The sequence below is a fragment of the Panulirus ornatus genome, chromosome 17, assembly GCF_036320965.1.
Source record: "Panulirus ornatus isolate Po-2019 chromosome 17, ASM3632096v1, whole genome shotgun sequence".
In the NCBI taxonomy this organism is placed as follows: Eukaryota; Metazoa; Arthropoda; class Malacostraca; order Decapoda; family Palinuridae; genus Panulirus; species Panulirus ornatus.
This window is the reverse complement of record NC_092240.1, coordinates 1598737-1623179: the sequence shown is the minus strand read 5'-3', so window position 1 is coordinate 1623179 and position 24443 is coordinate 1598737. Positions and strand designations below refer to the sequence as shown.

Sequence of the window (24443 nt, the reverse complement as noted above, 5' to 3'; positions counted from 1 at the left end):
ATTAATTTCTCTATAACGTTTGAAAATATCACAGATATATTTCCCTTTGTGTCACACAATGACTGGATTTGCAGTGCGTTTTCGATAAAGACTGGCAAGACTGGAGGGGAAGCAGCTCCAGTATGAGCACTTGGCGGGAAATCTTCATACGTCTGGCATTGTTGTGTGCGCCGCCGCGCGACCCGCAGTGCAAGAGGGAATGTCAAGGTTCATCCATTGGTAACACCTCGTGTGTTTATTGTAGTGTGGGGCCAGACAGCGCCTGACGCCGATGAATAATACTCATCATACTGTGCAGGAGACGATATTCATGCTTGTGGAAAGTCTGGGCTCGGATAAACACAAAATATTGACAAAGAAAAAAAAGGATTGAAAAATGGAATGTAACGAATTTGAGAATTAAGCTGTTATGGTCAGTGCTGCGAAAATCCACTAAGAACGATATATATATATATATATATATATATATATATATATATATATATATATATATATATATATATATATATATTATTTATTTTGCTTTGTCGCTGTCTCCCGCGTTAGCGAGATAGAGCAAGGAAACAAACGAAAGAATGGCCTAACCCACCCACATACACATGTATATACATACACGTCCACACACGCAAATATACATACCTATACATATCAATGTATACATATATATACACACACAGACATATACATATATACACATGTACATGATTCATACTGTCTGCCTTTATTCATTCCCATCGCCACCTCGCCACACATGGAATAACAACCTCCTCCCCCCTCATGTGTGCGAGGTAGCGCTAGGAAAAGACAACAAAGGCCCCATTCGTTCACACTCAGTCTCTAGCTGTCATGTAATAATGCACCGAAACCACAGCTCCCTTTCCACATCCAGGCCCCACAGAACTTTCCATGGTTCAATTCATTGACAGCATATATATATTTTTTTTTTTTTTTTTTTTTTTATACTTTGTCGCTGTCTCCCGCGTTTGCGAGGTAGCGCAAGGAAACAGACGAAAGAAATGGCCCAACCCCCCCCCCCCCCATACACATGTACATACACACGTCCAGACACGCAAATATACATACCTACACAGCTTTCCATGGTTTACCCCAGACGCTTCACATGCCTTGCTTCAATCCACTGACAGCACGTCAACCCCTGTATACCACATGACTCCAATTCACTCTATTTCTTGCCCTCCTTTCACCCTCCTGCATGTTCAGGCCCCGATCACACAAAATCTTTTTCACTCCATCTTTCCACCTCCAATTTGGTCTCCCTCTTCTCCTCGTTCCCTCCACCTCCGACACATATATCCTCTTGGTCAATCTCTCCTCACTCATTCTCTCCATGTGCCCAAACCATTTCAAAACACCCTCTTCTGCTCTCTCGACCACGCTCTTTTTATTTCCACACATCTCTCTTACCCTTACGTTACTTACTCGATCAAACCACCTCACACCACACATTGTCCTCAAACATCTCATTTCCAGCACATCCATCATCCTGCGCACATCTCTATCCATAGCCCACGCCTCGCAACCATACAGCATTGTTGGAACCACTATTCCCTCAAACATACCCATTTTTTGCTTTCCGAGATAATGTTCTCGACTTCCACACATTTTTCAAGGCTCCCAAAATTTTCGCCCCCTCCCCCACCCTATGATCCACTTCCGCTTCCATGGTTCCATCCGCTGACAGATCCACTCCCAGATATCTAAAACACTTCACTTCCTCCAGTTTTTCTCCATTCAAACTCACCTCCCAATTGACTTGACCCTCACCCCTACTGTACCTAATAACCTTGCTCTTATTCACATTTACTCTCAACTTTCTTCTTCCACACACTTTACCAAACTCATATATATATATATATATATATATATATATATATATATATATATATATATATATATATATATATATCCCTCTCCTCTTTTCCTGATCGCTGTTTCCCACGTTAACCAGGTAGAGTTAGGAACAGACTAAGAAAGGCCACATTCTCTAGCTGTCATGTGTAATGCACTGAAACCACAGTTCCCTATCCACGTCCAGGCCCCACAGACATTTCCCTGGTTTACCCCAGGCAAGTCACATGACCGGGTTCAGTCCGTTGACAGCACGTCGACCCCAGTACACCACATCGTCCTTTTTATCCTAACCTGTGCACACCTTTCACTCTCCTGTATGTTGCACCAGTCCCCCAAAATCTATATCGCTCCGTACTTCCATGTCTAGTTTGGTTTCCGCGTTCTCCTTATTCCCTCTGCCTCTGACACATATATCCTCCCTGTTAACCTGTCCTCAATGATGTCCAAACCATTTCAAAACACCCTCTTCTGCTCTCTCGACCAAACTCTTTTTATTTCCACACATATCTTTTACCCTTACATTACTTACTCGATCAAGCCACCTCACACCACATATTGTCCTCAACCATCTCATTTGTTTTCCGTCCCCACTCCTCCACACAGTCTTATCAATAGTCCATTCCTCGTTGCCATACAAAGGTCAGGTCAGAGGTCATGCCATCATAATCAAGGGTCGTATGATCGTACTCAGGAGGTCAAGGAACATCAAGACGTCAGGGAATGGTAAAGAGTTAAGGGACTTGCTACTGGCATCCTGTTACTGCACAAGACTGACTTCTGACTGTTGATATGAACTACGATGATATATCTTCATCTATATGACACAGGACTTACATGGCTTGAATGGGTGTACATGACGTACATGTATCTGGTATGTACTTAGTTTGTGTGAACGTGATGTGTGTAAGTTTACGTGGTGTATGTAAGGGTGTGCGTACTTGGTGTATTTCGGTGGTGTACGTGTGCGTTGTGTTTATACTTGGTGCGTGTACGCGGTATATGTGAACGTATTGTGTGTACATGCAAGTAGCGGGTGTGCATCGTGAAGTGTACGTGGTGTGAGTGTACGTAGTGAGTGTACGTGACGTGTCTGTGGCTTGGCATGTGTGCACGTGGTAAGAGTGAACATGACGAGGTGTCATTGTACGTTATGTACATGTGTGTGTATGATGGAGTGATGTCCTGTTAATAAAAGCCTCCTGCTTAACACACAGCCTCCTGCTCAACACATATACTCCTGCTTAACATACGTCCTCCTTCTAAACACTCAGACTCCTGCTTAACACACAGCCTCCTGCGCAACACAGTCTTCTGCTCAATACACAGCCCCCTGGTCAACACAGCCTCCTACTCAACACAGTCCTCTGCTCAATACACAGCCCCCTGGTCAACACAGCCTCCTGCTCAACACATAGCCTTCTGATGACTGAATGTCTGGAAGAGACAATGAATTAAGTGATGATTACCTGCATATGTAAGCAGACTGTCATCCTGTTGCCATTACATAGGAATGATATGCATCATTTAGAATCATGTATACATCTTAGAAGCATAATACTTAAAGATGTTTGAGGAAAATAAGCGACAGAGGTTTTCACATCAATTTCTAAAGAGGCAATAAAATTCCTACACTTACCCTGCGTGTAACGAGCGGGTCGGTTTATATTCCTGTCAGTAGGAGAGAATTCTTTTATTTTTTTCATGTTTTTCCTTCAGTTTTTTCTCTTTCCGTCTTTCTTTTCAAGCATTGCAATCGTGGGTTATCCTTTCTTTCATTCTTGAAGCGACTGACGACACTGTGAATCCATGTTTCTTGTTCTAGTTGACCCAGACGTGTTTCTGTTCTGTTTGTTTTAAATTCTGACCCTCGTGCGGGTTTGAAGGGGTCATCAATTCAAATTTTTGGCGTAAAACTCCAATGTAACTGAGACGATTGCTTCAATGTATGATGAAAGGATAGGACGTGACATTCACTGTGGGCGTCTTGTATTATTCTAAATTCCTACATTTCTTCAGAAGACGTTTGAGTTTCATGAATTAAAACAAGGCATTTAAATGTCACACATCTGGTCGAAGCAACTGTTCATCCAGTAAACACCACCGTCTCAGTCTTCTCAGTTAATCATCTTTTACCAAAATGTTTCGTATTATATGAAATTCATGATTTATGACACGACGTCTGAGGCTTCTTACAAGGCGTCTGTATTTCATATAAAGTCTGAGCGTTATCATATGAGGTTCAGGTATCATTATATGGATTGCAGGGTTATATAGAATCTCCAGGTTCATAATATGATGTTTGGTTGTAAAATATAAAGTTTGGGTTGTATTATATGGCCTCCAGGCGTAGGAATATGACGTCAGGGTTTTTTCTGCAAGGTGTCCGGGGTCTAGCGCATGACGTCATGGGTTGTCTAAACTATGATATCCATAAGTATCATGTTAACTACTTTTGTAAATATCTTCGCTACTGTTCTTATATTTTCGTAATCCCAGTTATCCTCAGTATTCCATCGACACACCAGTCTACACCATAGTCTTATATGAACACAGCAAATTATGTCAAAATTTCTGCCAACTTTTAAACTGTTTGTATGAATTTGTTAATCCCTTTACCAAGAGAATGTTTCTCTTGTGGTAATGATGTAATTAAACTCGTGTTGTAGTTTTCTAGTTATCTTATCTACATCTTCGTTCACAAAAATCATTTTACTCTACAGTTATTTTCTAGACATTTTACTGAACAATTAAGACGAGACGCGAATTACCTTAATGGAGATTAAACTGATTCACGATAATGGTAATCTATTCATTAATTAACGTCGACTTAACATTAAGGAGGACTCTATCTGAGCGGCCTTATGGTCATCAGGCAGGATGATAGCACTTTCTTACTCTCAATTGCTCCTTCATGCGGTCTTACGTAATGTCTGGTTCCCTCGGTTTGCATGTCTGTCTGTGGATTTGTCTGTCTATCAGACTCTGTCTCTCTTTCTCTCTGCTCTTTTCTCTTCCAAACATATATCTGTTTATCCATTTTCTTTTTTTTTTAATAACATCATGTAACTATATCATATAGTTATCATGACGGTAAGTTTTGACGGGGTATGGGAGTGATTAGACAACAGAAGTAACACGAACCAGACAGAACGGAAATGTCGGGGGAAGACAGAATATCTATTAAGAATATTGAGTGAAGATCATCATTGACGGAGATGAGAACAAGATGTGTTATGGCAAAACCCAGAGGGTCATGTAAGACGGGGATGTCACTCTGTGAACAACCACAGCGACGGAACGATGGGAAAGACCAACTTTAGTGAACACAGAGACCAAGCCACAGGAAGGAAGTTTTATAACCACCGACTTGCAAGACCCCGTCAGATACGTCGAGGTGTATGGTGAGACTCACCAAACTCCCTCCTGATGGAGGAGGACCAGAGATGAGAGGCTCAAAGATCACTAACAGACCGAGCAATCAATATTGGTGACCTGAAAGAAGGGAACGAGATTCTAAATATTTTAAAAAACTATGAAATAATGAATTTTTCGAAGACTCTGGGGATGGAAGGAGAGCAATGGAGCGAAAGATAGAGTGGTTTGTCGGTTCTATCTCTTGGGATGTGCTCAACCAAGCGTACGTAGTTATGGTTCTCGCTCTCTGCGTATCTTCCATTGTCCTTCTATACTCTTCACTTTTTTTGTTCTCTCTCTCTCTCTCTCTCTCTCTCTCTCTCTCTCTCTCTCTCTCTCTCTCTCTCTCTCTCTCTCTCTCTCTCTCTCTCTCTCTCTCTCTCGCTTTATGCCGTCACTTATCCTTCATGTACAGTGACATCATGTTAAGAATTTCTGATGACATGGGAAACAAATATCTTTAGAAAATTGGTTTAAATGATTAATCTTTAACTTTCTGAAGTCCGTTTCGCTGTCACTTCTTAGAAAGGACACTACTCAAATCAAGGAACTTGGACAAAACAGTGTTTAGGAAACCAGATGAGAGAGAGAGAGAGAGAGAGAGAGAGAGAGAGAGAGAGAGAGAGAGAGAGAGAGAGAGAGAGAGAGAGAGAGAGAGAGAGAGAGCTGAGACATGAGGTAATTCCGTCATGTTACCTTGAATATGTTAAATCAGAAATCACTATAACTAACATCCTATATAGGATTGGTGGATAGAATCAAATCAAAAAGCTTAGGAAGTCATTCATGTACGTGTGTCGAGAACTGTCGTGCAGGTGGAATACAAGGAATGGAACTAAACAGCGAAACATCTGACTGGTTTAGCGTGACACTAGGGGTACCACAAGGTTCAGATCTAGACCAACTTCTCTTTATCATCATCTATAACGAGACACAAGTCACGAACACAATTTCAAAATTTGCCGACTATACCAAGTCAGGAAATCCAGAGATTTAGTCAGATCAATGCTGTTGTGAGAGACAAAGTAAATGGGCTTGACAAATGTAAAGTCATGAATATTGGAGAGAAATAACACATATGTATACGAAATGCCTGATGAACCACTACTGGAAGGAACCATGAATGTATAAAGTATAACGGTAAGAATTAATCAAAAAGAAGGAGACTTCACAGAACAGTGAGGTAAAGATTGTGGAATGAAGTACTAGTAGATAATGTTACAGTGAAAACAATTAATTCATTTCATACAATGCGACATAGATATTTGCCGTAACCCGGCGCACTTAGATGAGAAATGTTTCCATTTATTTCTTCTTATAAAATTTCCGTGTCATTATCTTCTCCCTGTGCTACATAAGGCTCACTCACTGCTGTTTTCCTGCCGGTTGATACCTGGGAAGGAGTGGCGGGTGGAGAGGACCCTTCTGCTTTACCATCCTGTTTTCATCTATGTAATTCAAGAACGTTGGACACACATAGCATCCTGCTGGAGATGACTCGTTTATAGACCATCACGTGTTGTGTTATCTCTCCTTCCCAGTATTTACCTCTCCAGCACATGAGTCGGACACACGCATATCAGTGACTGTCTTCTCTCAATGTAGACTTCAACCTTCTTGGTTTTCACGAAGTTCTCACAGTCGGCTACACTGACACTGTCCTGCTCCTCGGCCAGGATGAGCGACAACGTGGTCTTGTAACCAACAAGGTAGTTCTCTATCATCTTGCTGGTGTACCCAGCAGTGACGTTGAGGAGGTCAAGCTGTTCAGGCGGGATGATGGTCGTCGTCAGAGTGAGGCTTACTTACCTCTAACTCTGGGAAACTGTACTGTCCTTAGCATATCATTTCTCTGTCCTTAGGATGATATAATTTCTCTGTCCTTAGGATGATATCATTTCTCTGTCCTTAAGATGATACATTTCTCTTTCTTGAGAAAGAATTGTTCCTCCAGTATGGAAATTTGCTTGAGTCTTCAGGCAACATGAAATCAAATGTTACTTTTTCTCATAATAATATCACAACAGAACTGAGTAAGTATAACAGATTTAACTTTTATCTTTGATTCTTTCTCTCACAGAAGAATAGATAATCAAGAGGTAAACGATGCTATTACCTGGAAATTAGTCTCTATAAAGAAATCATCATCATGTAAAGAAGTCAGTTATGTGACCTGGTATTAATGACGTCAGCTCATCATCATATCTTTTTTTGTCAACCAGACGACATCTGTGTACTCTGAATGACCTTCGCTTAGTGGAGCGCACGACATGTAACTTCCTCTATTTCTTTGTATTTTACTGAACCTTTGAATCATAAAACTGTTTGTATCGTACCTATAATACAAGGCGTCTTCAATCATTCCCTCTGAAAACTGCATGTTCTCCAGTGACTGATTAGCTTTGCTTGGGAACTGTATTTCCGTGTTGCATGTATTGCTGAGGTACTTCATTACGTGAAGGTATGTATGATAAGAGACTCGGATAAGGTTAGTCTAAACAGATGGTTTTTCCCTGGAGCGCTAGTGTCACTTGCAGTGGAGCGCAGTGACTGGCAGGGAAATAAGAATGGATGGAAGTATTTGTATGAAAAATGTCAGAAGTTTTCACCAAGTTCCTACGAGTAAAAGTGGTAGTTTTCTGTAGTTTCAGATTATTTCTTTTCTTTTCTAACGAGAAACAGAGCTGAAACAAAACCCAATGGGGAATTGTGAGTCTCATACCATTCAAGTCCCCAGATTCTGGTGAACAAATACATAAAGGTTCATGAACAACTAATTTGTCTTTTCCAAGTTATGTTCAAAGGTAAATTGAACGTTAGACTACCGAAGACAATTGGACAGAAGGACAGGAGACACACGGACAGACGACGGACAGACAGACGGACAGACGACGGACAGACGACGGACGACGAATGATGACCAGGGGTAACGGACGACGGATGGACGGACGGACGATGAGGAGGGACAGGATGATGCCTAAGTGTCTAGCATGCGTACACGCACGGGACGTAATCACACAAAGCCACACATGAAGAAGAACATAGAAAGATGTTCTGATCAAACCAGAAAAAAACAGTAACCAGGAAACACTAACTGATAACACGTCATGGAGACAAACACACGCTATCAATACTCGTGATTTATGTTCCAAAAATATTTAAAAGTAGAGAGACAGGCGGAGGCAAGCACAGATGATTTGTCAATACACAAAACGCTGTGAGGATATCATACTAAATCTAACTATGCAATATGAATATACCTTATGTATTCAACAGTTAAATACGGTTTACCTTATCAGATCCAAACTCTCTCAAATTTAATACAACGAAAAGTTCTTATCCTTCTATTGTGGATATTTCCATAATTAGTGTAAAGTTATGCACAAGAGGATTATATTTGCTGATTTACGGCCGACAAGAGGAAAATACTCAGTAGGGATGAAAATATAAACCAACTCCTCCTCCTGTATGCAGTGTATGAACTCCTGGAGGAGCAGAAAGTCCTAGCAAGCCTTCCTTCCCCAGACCTTGGTCAGTGGGCCAGATCCTAGGTGTAGGATTACGCGGGAATTACATCAGCGCGCCTCCCTGCTTCATTAGGAAGGTGGTAGGAGGCAGTAGGATCCCTCTCATGTGCATAACAGGAGTTATAAATCCTGTCTTGCCAAATGGGTCCGGGTTCCCTGTTCTGCACGGGGGTCCGACCTGGTCCATGCCCCAGCTTGCCTGGCCTTTGTGCTCAAGTCTCATACTATCCTGCACATGTGGAGGGTTGGATCTCTCCTCTCCGAAGCTCTCTTGATTTATCGTGTAAGGTTGTGTAAGAGAGACTGGCAGACTTTCTGTTCTGGTTCCCCTGAAGACTTTTTAAGGTTATCTCTTTTTATGTTAGTTGAGACATCACGGGCAACTAAGGCGCTAATCAACACCATGCCACTAATTATACACACACACACACACACACACACACACACACACACACACACACACACACACACAAAACTCAGTCTTTTTATCGTGAGTTGACTTGGGTCATCCCGTGCCAAATATGCGAGGAAAGAGGCATCATTCTGGTTACACTGATGCTTCTTACACCATACTGGCAACGCTGTCTGGTCGCTGATTGATCATTGATTGGTCGCTGATTGATCATTGATTGGTCGCTGATTGATCATGTTGGTATTCAGAAGTGGCTTCATCATACTAATCACTTCCCAGAAGTTATTTACCTGTCAGAAGGTAATCGTTCTCGTTTTATCATTTCAATCATTATTTTTTCGTGGTGAAGCTCAAGAAAAACGCTGAGCGATGAGGAAAAAAAAAGATAATTAATCAAGTTTTTTCCTTCAATCAAATTTTCAGTTAGTTTTTCTACGATGAATTTTATGTTCTAGAATTGAACGTAAGATTAATAGTATGATTTTTTTCCTCTGGGATAGATCGTTTTCCTATAATTTTTCCACATGAAAATCTGCTTATAGCGTCTCTTTTGTGATGGGCGATGGTAAGGCTGCATCGGAAATGGCCAGGAACGAATATCGGCGTGCGAGTAGTGGCGAGGGACGAGGAGGGCACGAATGCGTGCGACGGCAGGAGAGGAAAGAGACAGACACGAAGGAATGTGAGTAATGGCGTGGAAGGAGGCGGACATGTACGCATTCAAGTGGTGAGGAGAGATGAGGAACACGAAGAAACACTTTAGAATCTCACGAATTATCCCGTAATGACAAAGATGTACGCAAGCTTGACTGATTTTAAGATTGACAGAGGACGAACAAGGAGCCAATCAGGGGTATGCAGGGAGGAGTGAGAGCTCCTGGAGTCATCCTCAGGGGGATAAAACAGACTCGAGGAGGACCATGTGAGTAGTAGCCGCGTACGAAGAGCGTCACACGAGCGGACTCGAGATAGTTGCATGGTCACCAGGTTACATGAATCATGAATAAAGAAGCACATGCGAGGACTCACGGACGAATGGTCACACATACACACGACAATAGTTATAATGCATCAGGAGTTACGCTGAGCTAACTACTTCCTTACAACCAATGACGAAGGAACAACCACACATGAATAACTGAACATGAGGAAATCATTTCCCTCTGTGTGAGAAGCGATGCCATTGTGAGACTAACCGTTGTTCTTTTGGTCTAATTCAGTTCTCGACAGATGAAGAATCAACTTAAACCTGTCGTGGTAAACCAGCACTGCTCACTGGAGTCTTGCGGGAGTTCAAAATAACATCTGGTTCCTGGAGTGGCACAGTTTTCATTCACCTTCCTGTGTGGTGCCCTGTGGTCTTGAAACAATGGGGATCATTGGGCATCTAGAAAAGCTACTGAGGAAAATGTTCGTAGAATGCAATGTTGTATGAGGCCGGCTGTACGCTGTGTTCTAGTCTGAGACGAGAAATACATGGAGGAATAAACGAGAGAGAGAGAGAGAGAGAGAGAGAGAGAGAGAGAGAGAGAGAGAGAGAGAGAGAGAGAGAGAGAGAGACCAACAAAACACTGCCATACGGATTAGAATCTGACAGAGTCAACTCGTCATGTAGATGACAGAATCTGTCAACCACAAACTGAGAAAACAACAACAGCAAAAAATTGTAACGAAAGAACATGGAAAACCGAGACTCAGGAGTAGACAGCACGTAATGTACATCCTGCGCCATAAACCACCGCTAAAAACAGCTAAAAAACCAGCGGGTTCCCCACCCATGGCTGGCCGGCCACGAGAGAGCTACCCACCAGGGGCAGTTTATGGCTGGGGGGGAGAGGGAGGTCTTTGTTTATTGCTGCCTCGTCAGTTGAGGGGATACTTCGCTATCTCAAGGGAAAAATTTGTTCTCTTACCTGGACAGTTTTGTATATATATGTATGTATATATATATATATATATATATATATATATATATATATATATATATATATATATATATATATATATATATATATAGAACTGATAAGATGATGACACAAGTCCTTGATGATATTTATGAAAGTGAAATCGCACTTCGGTAGTTCACATAATTTTCGTTTTCGATACTTTACAATACACAACAAGTTCCACAGAGACCTGCCTTACCATCATCAAATGTAAACACTTCATAAAGTCTGGGATCCCAACACCAACACTGAGGCTTGTACATCCTGCGATCGTCAGTCTGGGATCCCAACACCAACACTGAGGCTTGTACATCCTGCGATCGTCAGGGAAATATTACAGACTGGAGGAGGGCCACGTGAGTAGCCGTGTACGCAGAGCGTCACACGAGCGTCACCACCAAGCCAGAACATACAGTGACATGGTGGTGACGGCATGTACGAGCCTTTGTGCCGAGATGTACATTCTGGTCTTGGCCTCATGTACGCACGATAGGAATAGCTTGCTGAATATTCCCTTACCCATGTCCTTGAAAGCTATTCTGATATGTGCCAGAAGGTTGTTTGTCTCCTTAACTAGTCTCTAGTTGTGACACTTATGACAGGTCAGCCACAATGTCGAATTCCAAGTCCTGTGTGTGTATGTGTGTGTATGTGTGTGTGTGTATGTGTGTGTGTATGTGTGTGTGTATGTGTGTGTATGTGTGTGTGTATGTGTGTGTGTGTGTGTGTGTGTGTATGTGTGTGTGTGTGTGTAGATAAAAGAGTATGAAAAACACATGCTATACAGAAGCATAGCGAAAACAAATGTAAAATGAGAAGATGAAAAAGAAATAAAAGAGGGAACAATATCAAACGCTTAATAAGAGAAGCGAATACAAAGGAAATAGAGCAAGACATGAACAAAAATAATGTATTGAAATAATAACTTGAAGAACAGATATAGAAAAGAATCATGTGTGGCCTGACAGCCTCATTTACCAGGCAACAAAGACCTTGAATTCATAAATGATTGTGCTTCTCTTACCTTAATAAGTAGCATTGTGTTGCTGGTGAGAGCCTCGCTCCCTCCCTGTACTACGGGAACAGTTCCTGATAACACAACTTGTTTACACCATCGATGATAGTATCTGCTCCCCCTGCCCTGCCCTGCCCTGCCATGGTTATTGTATTGAGTCTTTTCTTCGCACGTATAGAGCGAGGCTGTGTTCACCCAGCGAAAAACCTTTTCAACTGTGTGTCTCAGATGGATATTATTAACAGTTCGAAGTTGTTGGTGTGATTACTGGCTACATACTACACGTTGCACGGTGAGGAGTGACACACACACCTGCTCCACATCTCTAATATATGACTATTCCCTGAAGATGGAACATATGTCCTTATGATACTTGACATGTGTATATCGTCACCTACACTTATCATTAATGTATTACTACACTGTAATAAACCAAGTTCATGAAGTGCAATTCAGAGTGTTACGCAGGTATGAATTGTTGAACGGAAAGTAATTCTTCAACTGCAAAGAATATCTGGAATCTACTTTTGTGACCACAGGAAGGAGATAACGGTGTGAGGTGTGCAGGCAACAGACAGGATGATGCATTATCAATAATATCATTAATCATATTTCAGTATATTTTATTGATATGTAATTTTTTTCTATTTCTTGTCTTTGAATTTCAAATGGACTGTCACTGAAAATGTTAACTTCCTGCACAGCAGTTATCATGGAGTATCAGAGCAGGAACTAAGTAAGGATTGGCTTCAGTGTGATTCTTCCTTGTGTGCTGACGTGACGTCTTTCTTCCCCAGATCACGAGGAGCAGCATGAAGACCAGCGCCGTCCCCTGCACCCCTCCCTCAGCGATGCCCTACTCCTTCCTCCACCAGCGACTCCTGCTCTACCTGCTTCTTATATTCATCCTTCGGGTCTCCATCGGTAATCAGCAACCACTAGATTGTCTCAAAGATATAATGAAATCAACTTACTTTTCTTATCTGATTACTGTACTCAAGGTTGATAAAGATTTCCATAATTACTTAACTATGCTTGTACAAAAGACGGTCTATATTGTCTAAATTGATATAGATATCTTATGAGTAACACGAGGATGATAAGGTCAACTTCTTAATGTCATGATATCATTGATAGTAAAGATAATGATCGTATTAGATACAGACTTGTTAATGTAGTTGTGATTATGAAGAAATTATCTAATTAATCTGGGATTGAATTTGATACAATGAAGCCAACTGAAAATCTGCAAGCATGACTGTGGCTCTGGCTTGGTCACAGTCCCTCCTGCAGCATGTTGCATGACGCTGGCTGGGTCTGTGTTATGTGGTCATCACCTGACCCTTGCTTGTTGCTCCTCTGCCTTCCTCTGCTCCCACAGCTCTCATGTCTTATTTTTACGTCACTATGGTTCGTTCACTTCAACCTTAGTTCCATTCTTGACATCACTGTAACTTCATTGTAAAATTTCACTATAAGACTGGCATTATCTGAGTAGTGTAAGAAGCCAGTTTATTAGAAATCTTCCAGTGAAACTCGTGAATTTTCTTCGATCAAAAAGATATTTAAGTCGTTTCTTTCGCTCCAGCAGTATACAGATGTTGTGAGCTGTGAGTGCGCTGCTCCCAACATTCTTATGACCTCTTAGACTAACACAACAATAAGCGTTGGCAACTACATGTTAAGAGATCCCTCCATAATGCTTCCTGAGTGTCGCGTCTCACTAAAATTCTCCCCCCCCCCTCTGCTTTGGAAAGTCCAAAAAGGTTTCAGTTTCGTCAAGTATTTTAACTTGCGTTGTTTAACATGAGAGTTTCTGATCTTTCCATAAACTTTATACTCCCACGTAAAGTATGGCTGGGAGACTTTAGGTATTCTACTGCCTTGCATTGTTAATAAATACCAAGCAATATTCGGCCATCTTTCCTCGTTTGGTGAGTCCCCTGGCGGTGAGGGTCCGCACTAGCCAGGAGGCGGAGGCAGCTGTTGCGAGGTAGCCACTTAGTGTTATTGTCGTGCCTCTGGCCACTCTCATCTCTCAAGTGACAACGTTTACTTCCTCTTCCTTATATTTGCCTCTTTCATGTTGCTTTTTACTGCCTACTTTTGTTTATTCGGGGTATTTGTTTTTCCTTTAATGTTTATGGGAATTTTTCATTATAGTCTAATGTCCTTCATACTGTTATCATCAGTGTAATTTCTTTTTTCCTTCACTTATTCTATCTTTCCCTATATTTCGTGATTTCTCTCACTAACTTATGTTGCTGAAACTGTTGGTATTGTCATTCCCACGTTGACTCCCTTCCTCGAGGACTAGTATTCCTAGATCACTATTCATGACTAGTTATCACTACTGTCTGGTGAGAGAGTTCTACACTCATGACGACTCATCTCCTAAACCTTTTCTAGCGTTTCAGATTTTGGTTTGTTGACATTATTCACGACTTCATAAGTTACTTTACTCCAGGTATCCACTTCTCTTATACTGAAGCTACTTCTTTATATGTCTTCTTTCATTTCTTTTTTTGCTTAATTTAACGTAATGGTTTCTGATTGCGCTAAGTTGGCATCTTTTGAGGACCACTCCACTGTGTAACATCATCAGAGTAGATACAAGCTTACAAACTAACACAAAGTTACCCCTTACTCTTCTCTCTTTAATAGTGTACAAACTTTTGGCCTGTACAATCTCTCAAGGTAATCTAGTGCTCTTAAGGTTGGTACCATCTATGTTGATCTCCTTTAGCCCTTCTCTGTTAGCTTTATGAGATTCATTAAGCACGGTGACTAAACTTAAGAATCATAGTTTAGTTAGTTTTGACCAAATGTAGAATGTGAATAGTTAGATGAATATTTCCATAACAACAACAACTTTATACTTGAACGAGATCCTAATTTTTGCCAGACAGTTTGTCTCTCTCACAGTTCCTAAAGGTGGGTCTCTGGTGACAAGTTAGGTAAAATGGCGATTCACAGATTCATCTTACCGACATATTCCCTCACGATGATATCCATAACAAAGCTTTCTTTCACTGTGTCTCATCCTCACATTATTACTTTGAATAACTTTCATCAGGCAGATACTGGGCCAGCTTTGGATAGTGTTTAGATTCGCTTGTGGGATGATGTGTTTCTAAATGACTCTTTTCTTCCCTTATGACTTCGGCATCATCTGCAAACATAATCAAGTGTGAGTCTGGTCCTTCTGGCAAGTCATATACGAAGATCAGAAAGGACAGTGGTCCTAAGATCGAACCTTACGGCACACCACTTATTGTCCCAGTTTATTCGAAATGGTTCCTCTGACCTTCGCCGTTTGTTCCTTTCCACTAAGGAAATCCTTTTCAATCTTCGAAGGAGTCCTCCCTTATTCGTGACTGTAGAAACCTTCTGTGTACTAATCACTCATCCTATTGTCTAAAACAAGCCTCATTCTTTCATGGAAATCGAACAAGATATGTTTTATTTGGCCTATTTTCCCTGAATCCATGATGTCTCTCGCTTAGGTGGTTCCTTCTTCGCAATCAGTCACCTGTTTACTTTATAATTATCTTTTCCAGTGTTTTACAGAGCTATGTATAACGGAACTTTCCGGTCTCCCTTCTTATGACTAAAGGTCTTACTGAAGTAGGGGCTGCCTCTTGTTATTCCTGGGGTGTATTACAGAAGGTAAAGATGAACTTCTGCTCCTTAAGCCACGAAGATGCTTGCTTGCTATTTTCTTTTGATGTTTCCTCAGTAGTTAGTTGGTATTAACTACATGACGAATAATAAGAGTAGTGTAGTCCACATCATCACAATCGTCCTTCAGTCCCTTAGAGTTTTGTAATGATCTTTGATTATATATTTTAGTGTATCGTTATTTCCTTATTCATTCATATGTGTGTGTGTGTGTGTGTGTGTGTGTGTGTGGGCAGTTGGTGCCATTTGACTGTTTATTTTTTCTGTTTGTTGCTAACTACTAGACGGATTTAGTAAAAAGCATCAGCCTTGGTAAACAAGTTCATATTACTGTGTCCAGGCCGCATGAATCGTTAGGGTCATAAGTTCAAAGGTCACGGTCAACGTGGATGAGCACTTTATTCAGATGAAATCTAGTTTTGGATAGATGTATTCTAGTTTTCTTGGAGGGCACATTAGTTCTGACTGTGTACAGTGTATCTTTGATCACCCGTAATCTGATTGAGTGTATTGCAGATATTGTCGAGTATATTCTGATTTCTTTTCAACTGTGTTCTAGTTTTGATTGGGTTTGTTTTAAGATTTAGTCTAGTAGTTTCCTCCTGGCTTTTCCATGACCACTGTCTGAGTATGACAGTGATTATTTCCCGAGTATTACAACCATTACTCTTGTCCATAAATATGTAACTCTTACATACCGTGCATAATAATCAAGGCCGCTACTTTTATCATTCAAATCCTTTGTTTTGATTTTGCACAGCAACATTAAGCTGAACTGACGCAAAGCAGGAAAACGAAAAAGCAAAGTTATTTTAGTGGAGAGACAGGAAGAATTCTAATGTTAGTATGAAAGTATCAAATATTCTAATTCTAGTGTGAAAATATGAAATATTCATGAAGGAAAGACTTATAACCTAAGGGACACAGACCAGTCACCGTTGAGCAGGACTCACTGATCTGGGAACAGAAGTCTTAGATGAACCAGGAGCACCAGACTGTGAGACGGGAGAGGAAGTTAATGTTTAATGAAATTGATGTTTGAAACGAAAAGTACGTAGAACAATGAGGTTGAAGGTACGAAGATTAATGAGGAAAGATGTTCTACAGCGATGAGAGTGAAAAGCACTAGACTGATTGAGGTGGAAAGGAGTACACTGAATACGGTAAGAAAAAGCATTAGTTTGAAAGGGATGAAAAGTATGATCAAAAGGCTGAATGATGCAAGGATAATGGCATGGGAAGTCTTGAAAGGAGTGTCACAAAAATCATGACGATGAAAATTGGAAGTATCGAGAATCAACTGTCCAGACGGGGTCACTGGGTGCAGTGCCCAGGGGGCCAGAGCTGACTGTGGGAAGGAACCTGTATAACTTTAGACTGGAGGACGAGCATAAGGCTGGAGGACGAGCGTGAGGCTGGAGGACGAGTGTTAGGCTGGAGGACGAGTGTGAGGCAGGAGGACGAGTGTGAAGCAATAGGATAAGTGCGAGGCTAGAAGAGAAGCCACAGTGCAGGCTGGAGGACTGCCCATAGTGCGAGTGTGGAGGGCAGGAGGGCAGTATGAGACTAAAGGAGGAGTCACAACATAAGGCTGGAGGACAATGTACGTCTCCTCTGCCTCTACGGATCACTAACTTCAACTTTACCTTTACTTACCATTTCCTCCTCCTGCCCCACTGTCCCCCCTCCCCCATACTTCCATCGTCTGCCCCCATACCTTGCCTCCCCACCAGGCAGATGGCCCTCTCCCCATCCTTTACTGCCAGCTGTTCTGCTGAACTAATCCCCTCACAACCAACTGACATTGAAAATCGTTACTATAACCCGCCCCAGAAAGAATTAAAACACATTTCTCACCACAAAATGGGGAAAAAATAGCGAGTCTGGATATATTTTATAATTTATTTTACGCTTCGCTCTTCCTCTGCCAGAGTCGAGGATTCATCCCTGCAGCAGACATGGCCGGACGCAGCTGACCAGCACAACAGTACAGGGTTTTCCTGCACACCCGACTGTTCACGACGTCACGCCACTGTGGGGAAAAGACATTGTAGTTAACATGTATTTGTTCGATTGTGCGTTTGTGTGTATGAGCATTTTTGTGTGTATTTGTGTGTGTTTAAGTGTGTGGTAAAGGGATAGAGTTTAACACTCGTGTTGCCTCGTCTGTTAACCTTGTATACATGTGCCATGTCTTCACTTCGGTGTATGCACACACACACACACACACACACACACACACCGGCCTGTGCCAGGTACCCATGCATCGACCAGCACCAGGGAGGTGGATGAAGACCGGTATTGGGTGTAGGTAGCCTGCCACGCCCAGGACTCGAACCCGTGCAGTTCCGACCCCTGACTGACTCAAGGTTAGTAACACTAACCACTACACCAGAGAGGCCCGTGTGTGTGTGTGTGTGTGTGTGTGTGTGTGTGTTTTAGTATGCGTTCCTTCGTGCACGTACCACGCGAAAGTTTGTATGCATATGTCTGATGCGTCTGCATGTATGTTTATATATATTTGGTGATTGTGTCGTTGTGTATGTATGTATCTTCCTCCATCTCGATATATCTCCCGACTTAACAAAAGATCATCAACAAGATCTGCCTGCCTCTCACATCACATGACCAGGAGCAACACTCGCACCTCCAGATCTTACGTCAGTCTCGCTGCTGAACGTCACACGAGACTCACCTTCCCTGACTGGCTAGATCGTTACGTGAGGGAGGGAAACGTTCTTATAAATATATATGTGGACACCTTGCTGGTCACGGCTCCTGCAGCCTCACCCACACCTACTCGTTGTTGATGACTCTAGACGAGAGATGAATTTGTGGGTGATTTTATTTTTAGAATATAATGAGCTACAAGGCTATGTAAAAAAAAAAAAAATCTAATGTCCTTATTGCATATTTGAAGGTAATATACCATTTTCAAGTTTGGTTTGAAGCAAGGGAACAGCAAGAGACTAGTGAGGTAATGATAGCACTAAATAAGAACGTAAGTAAAGATAATACGAGAACATTACCCACATTACGCTATTAGATAATTCACTGAAAGCAGACAGATGATTAGTATAGAAGTTTATGATTTGTCTTCAGCAATGCTTCTCTGTATAAGCATATATGCAAATTCACTTACAGTTCTACACGAGAAAGGAAAATTTTGTGTTTGTGTACTTTACCATAACACATTCACAATGATATATATATATATATATATATATATATATATATATATATATATATATATATATATATATATATATATCCAGACGAAAGATCACATGCATTACGCGTTGAAAACATGTCTTTTGACTGTGTTAGCGTCCGCGGTATCACTACACTTGCGTCAAGATGGCAATTACGATACGTGAAGCTTGTCAACTTGCAATAAGTTATGTGCACGATAAGCAACAATGGTCTTTACCGTAGCCGCCCGGGCTGATGCAATACATTTACTCGTGTCCCAACCTGGGATATCTTTGTTTACCTGGATCTCATCAAACCTACGTCTCCCTCAATATTTTTCTTTTTCCTTTAGGCTGTTGTCCGATATTGCAAAGAGATAGCGTATTTGTCGACGGTATTACGAGCAGGCTCTCTCTTTCTCATTCTCTCTCTCTCTCTCTCTCTCTCTCTCTCTGATTTGTGGCACTGCGGTTTGTGCTCACAAAAAAACTAGCGACGAACTCAGCGAATTTTTATAGCTATTGTCAGCGTTTAATGTCGGGTTTTCGAGAATTGCATCGCTTGTGTCTGTGATTTAGAAAGCTGATAGTTAATCTGTGGCAAATGAGAAATCTCTCTATGATAAAAAAGACCAGCAGTAAACTGTAGCCTGAAGTACAGGATTCTGAATGTAATGTTGACATAGGAGATATGACAAAATCACCTTGTTCATCTACAGAAATTATGCAGCAGCTAATCTGGCGTTTCAAGCTTGTATATGTCTCGTCTTACTTTGGTTTCCCTTGGTACCAAGCTGAGGTAGAGACCCTCACACTATCACTTGGTACCCCTGACGCAGTGACCCTTGCGGTTGCCCTTGGTACCACGCAGGAGAAGACGTACTCACATAGGATCCCATTCCAGATCCCATTTTCTTCCATTACCCAGAGAATTCCCATTCGTTATTGTTAACCATATTTAAGTTTAGCCCACGATGTTAACACTGATGACTCCTCACCTCAGTCCAGTAACTGTAGATAGTAAAGTAACTCTAACCATTTTTATCAATTCTTACTTGAATGTTTTCTCTTACAGTTGAAACTTCTCTCTCCCTCCGTACACCTTGGGCATCTGTGTTCCCCAGTTCCTCAACCAGTTCTCTACCTGTCAATGAACACCTGACCTCACAGGCAACACCCAGCCCCACAGCCAACACCCAGCCCCACAACCAACACCCAGCCCCACAGCCACCACCCAGCCCCACAACCAACACCCAGCCCCACAGCCAACACCCAGCCCCACAACCAACACCCAGCCCCACAGCCAACACCCAGCCCTACAACCAACACCCAGCCCCACAGCCAGCACCCAGCCCCACAGCCAGCACCCAGCCCCACAGCCAACACCCAGCCCCACAGCCAACACCCAGCCCCACAGCCAACACCCAGCCCCACAGCTAACACCCAGCCCCACAGCCAACACCCAGCCCCACAGCCAACACCCAGCCCCACAGCCAACACCCAGCCCCACAGCCAACACCCAGCCCCACAGCCAACACCTAGCCTCACAGCTAACACCCAGCCCCACAGCCAACACCCAGCCCCACAGCCAACACCCAGCCCCACAGCTAACACCCAGCCCCACAGCCAACACCCAGCCCCACAGCCAACACCCAGCCCCACAGCCAACACCCAGCCCCACAGCCAACACCCAGCCCCACAGCCAACACCCAGCCTAACAAGCAAATCGTCGCCCCTCAAGCAACATCTTGCCCTTTACCCAACACCAAGATAACCGCTAAATATCTCCAAAAAGTTGCTATGCTGCTCAGATATCCTCCTCCTCCCGCGAAAGATATATGTTGATCATACGTACCAATCTGTTTATAGTGAATAAATGTAAGTAACAGTAGCACGCGAACCCTGAATCACACACTTCCATGAGCGATATTACGAGGAATTACTAACGTGATAGAGGGAAATCATTATACTTGTAAAGTTAGACGTAATGACTCTAGTCCACGCTATCACGAAAGAGGTGAGTGACCGAACGAATATCAACACGACGTATCAGTTTAAAAAACAAATGACGTGGATTATCATAACAGCAAGAGCAATCCAAGAGCTTAGGAGCCACTCCGGACTCCATATCGGGGATTCAGAACTCTTTATGTACGTGATTAAATGCATCTATCTCATTCAGGTCTGCAAATACACCGAAATCTGTTTATGAGCTGGTGGGATATACTGGACTCGTGGGAGCTGGGCTGGTATAAACACATGTCCAGTTTATGTAATATGTACACGGGTAATATGTGCTTCAGGACAGAACTATTTTGGCTCATCCTGTTTGCTCACTTATCTTTTTTTCCTTTGTCGTTAAATCATATGTATTACTGATGATGATACGGAAACTAGATGAATCAATAGATCCAATAGAACTGAGAGAGAGAGAGAGAGAGAGAGAGAGAGAGAGAGAGAGAGAGAGAGAGAGAGAGAGAGAGAGAGAGAGAGAGAGCTGGTATGCGAAGTCGGGCGCCTTAAATGTAGTTAAGGGTGATGTGTGATGGCCAGCAAATTAGCCCTGGCTCGGACCCTCATGTAATCACATTAATAAGTATTCAGCACACACACAACACATCACAGTTCTCTATAATCTAATATACTCACCAGCGGAATATTCAAAATAGTAAATGAATTACTTCTTCGTCGGTTGAAGTATAGAAATATGATAGAAGTGACTTAGATATAACTATCAATGACTATGTTTGTGTGATATCTGCCTGAAAAGTTTCTTTTGAAGACAATGTGAGTCAACTCTGGTCTCGTGTCATCCCCAGGCCACGATAACTTAACCCCTTGTGTACGACGACAAGAGGGTCTCGTGCTCAAGGGGTTAATCCGTCGTGGTCAAGGGGTTGATATTGTCGTGTGTGAAGCTAGATGGAATACGTCACTGAGGCCTGTCCTTGTGTGGCGAGCGGTCAGGCGACGCCTCTAGCTCAGTACCGAGAGGGGAAAAGGTTCTTAGTCTCGTGAGCCAACGTCATCCCATGCCAGAGCAAGAAGATCCTTGTGTCAGATAGTTTAGATGACTGTAGTTATGTGGGATATCAAGCAACAACAGACCACTTGGTCCCTTCCAGACTGTTTGTGCTTGTGGATGAGACATTAAATCAGTGTGGTAAGAGTAGAAAGACGAATATATGAAAGACAGAAAAATATAAAGTTTTCCTGTAGCTAAGGAGGCACAAATGTCATTTGTGGATTTGGAGAAAATATTTATCAAGTCTGTTGTTAAACGTATCTGTGGTGCTGCTTACAACCACTCATATTGGTAGATCATTCCATATGTTAACAACAATCCTGTTCAAGAAAAAGTACTTCGCCTCATTCGAGGTATGATATTTGCTCGCGAGTTTGTAGCCATCACTACGAGTGAAATCAGATGAATTCGTGAATATGTAAGTCGTTAGACAAAGATTATTGAAAGCTTTGATAATTTTGAATGTCTGCATCAGATCACCCCTTTACCATTTCTTTTCTAAACTAGATAGATTTAGATCGTATAATTGGCTCTCACAGGATTTGTTTCTCAGTCCACGAACCATCTTAGCGGCTCGTCTCTGTACTCTCTTCATCCTGTCTATGTCTCTCCTCAAGCATGGTAACCAAAACTGAACACAGTATTCCAGAAGGGGACGCAGGAGTGACTTGTAATGAGGATCATGAGCACAGTAGAGAGGACGGTAGTTATGTGGGATAACATCAGCAACAGCTTAGACTGGTGTGATTATCCTCGGATGTCATGACCATGATGACTACGCTAACATATGTAGATGGCCACATCATGTTGACATAAGCCTCATTTATATATTCTAGAGCTGATATGATTAAGTGGTACAGTCGTCAGCGACGCCGGCAGCAGACACGTACCAAGCGAGCATCAGTCCATGTAAGGGATCACTGAGGACGTCTGTTTTCTCATATCATATGAACGTGAGATTCATGCAGAGGTCATTTCTTATTTTGATCTTCATCTCCTCAGCCGACACGCTTGAGGTGGAGGATTAATCATTCCTGAAGTATTCTGCTGCTGCTTCAATTGGCAGTATTCTTGGCGATGTTAGGAATTATAGTCAAAGATGTTATCTTCGTACAAACGCACAGATAGTAATCATATACAGTGACTCATATATAGTCACAGATATGCTGACGTAACTACACATTTAACCTCATCCATGCATGCACATACAAGGTTGGTAAAGAAGCTGGATCTTCAGTCAGGTTAGAATCGACTGGAGTCACCAGCAGCGTGCCACAAGGTTCACTCCTAAGACCATTTCTCTTCTTGATGTCTGTAAAGAACTTGCTAGAAAGGTTAGCCTCATACTTGGATATGTTCGTGGATGATGCCAAGGTGAAGAGGGAAGGAAAAAGTGAGGAGGAAGATTGTTTGAATTCACAAGGGGGATTTAGACAAACTTTAAAGCTGCTCCGATACATTTCTGATGAAATTCAACCCAAATATGTACAAAGTAATGCGGACAAGCCTCGATGATAGAAGGCATGGACATAAATATCATCTAGCAGTAAATATGCTGCAGTAATATGTGTGTCAGAGGCATTTAGTAACAGACGTTGTTCCTGACCTATTGTCGGAGCCACCTCACACTTCTCAAGAGAAAAGGAGACAACTTTCTGCTGGCAAATATTAGGGCTACGTTTAAGCACATGGATTAAGAAATATATAGCATGCTGTCTTCCCTCTATATTGGGCCAAAACCAGAGTATACTTCTTAAGTTTGGCCAACACAATCAAAATAGCACAAGGAACAAATACAGAAGGTCCAGAAAGGGGAAGCTATGATGGTATCTATATCAAGATAGCTGAGCTATATTGAGAGACTAGAGGCCATGAATCTAACCATCATAGAAGAAAGAAGAGTCAGGGGTGACTTGATCACAACCTTGAAGTTTTAAAACAAGTTTGATGACGTCGACAGGGAACATTTCTTCGAAAGATGCAAAGATGCAACAACCAGAAGCCATAACATGAACTCCAGCAACATTCTTGATACAGAATATGTAAAAAGGCTTTTTATAGTACACTCCTGCATAACGCTACCACACTCTCCCTGACCACCACACCCTCTCTGACCACCACACCCTCTCTGACCACCACATCCTCTTTAACCATCACTACTCCCGCCCTGTCTGGCTATCACACCCTCCCTGACCACCACTGCTCCCGCCCTGTCTGGCTATCACACCCTCCCTGACCACCATGATTCCCTCCTTTCTTGGCTATCACATGATTCGTTACTACCAGCAAGCCACTCCACCCTCACCACTACCACCCTCTCCCTCCCTGGCCAGTGTACCTTGCCTCGCCACCAACACTCC

At 42.2% G+C, this 24443-nt stretch overlaps 1 protein-coding gene across 3 annotated transcripts in view; it reads left to right on the top strand.

The window, feature by feature from the left end:
• LOC139754497 (uncharacterized) overlaps positions 1-24443 on the top strand; it is a 124819-nt gene that overhangs the window by 85528 nt on the left and 14848 nt on the right. For all 3 annotated transcript variants that reach the window (XM_071671771.1, XM_071671770.1, XM_071671769.1), the window contains one exon: positions 12984-13110. In XM_071671771.1, the coding sequence (XP_071527872.1) occupies positions 12999-13110 (112 nt within the window). In that variant the 5' untranslated portion in view covers positions 12984-12998. The remainder of the gene's footprint in view (positions 1-12983; positions 13111-24443) is intronic.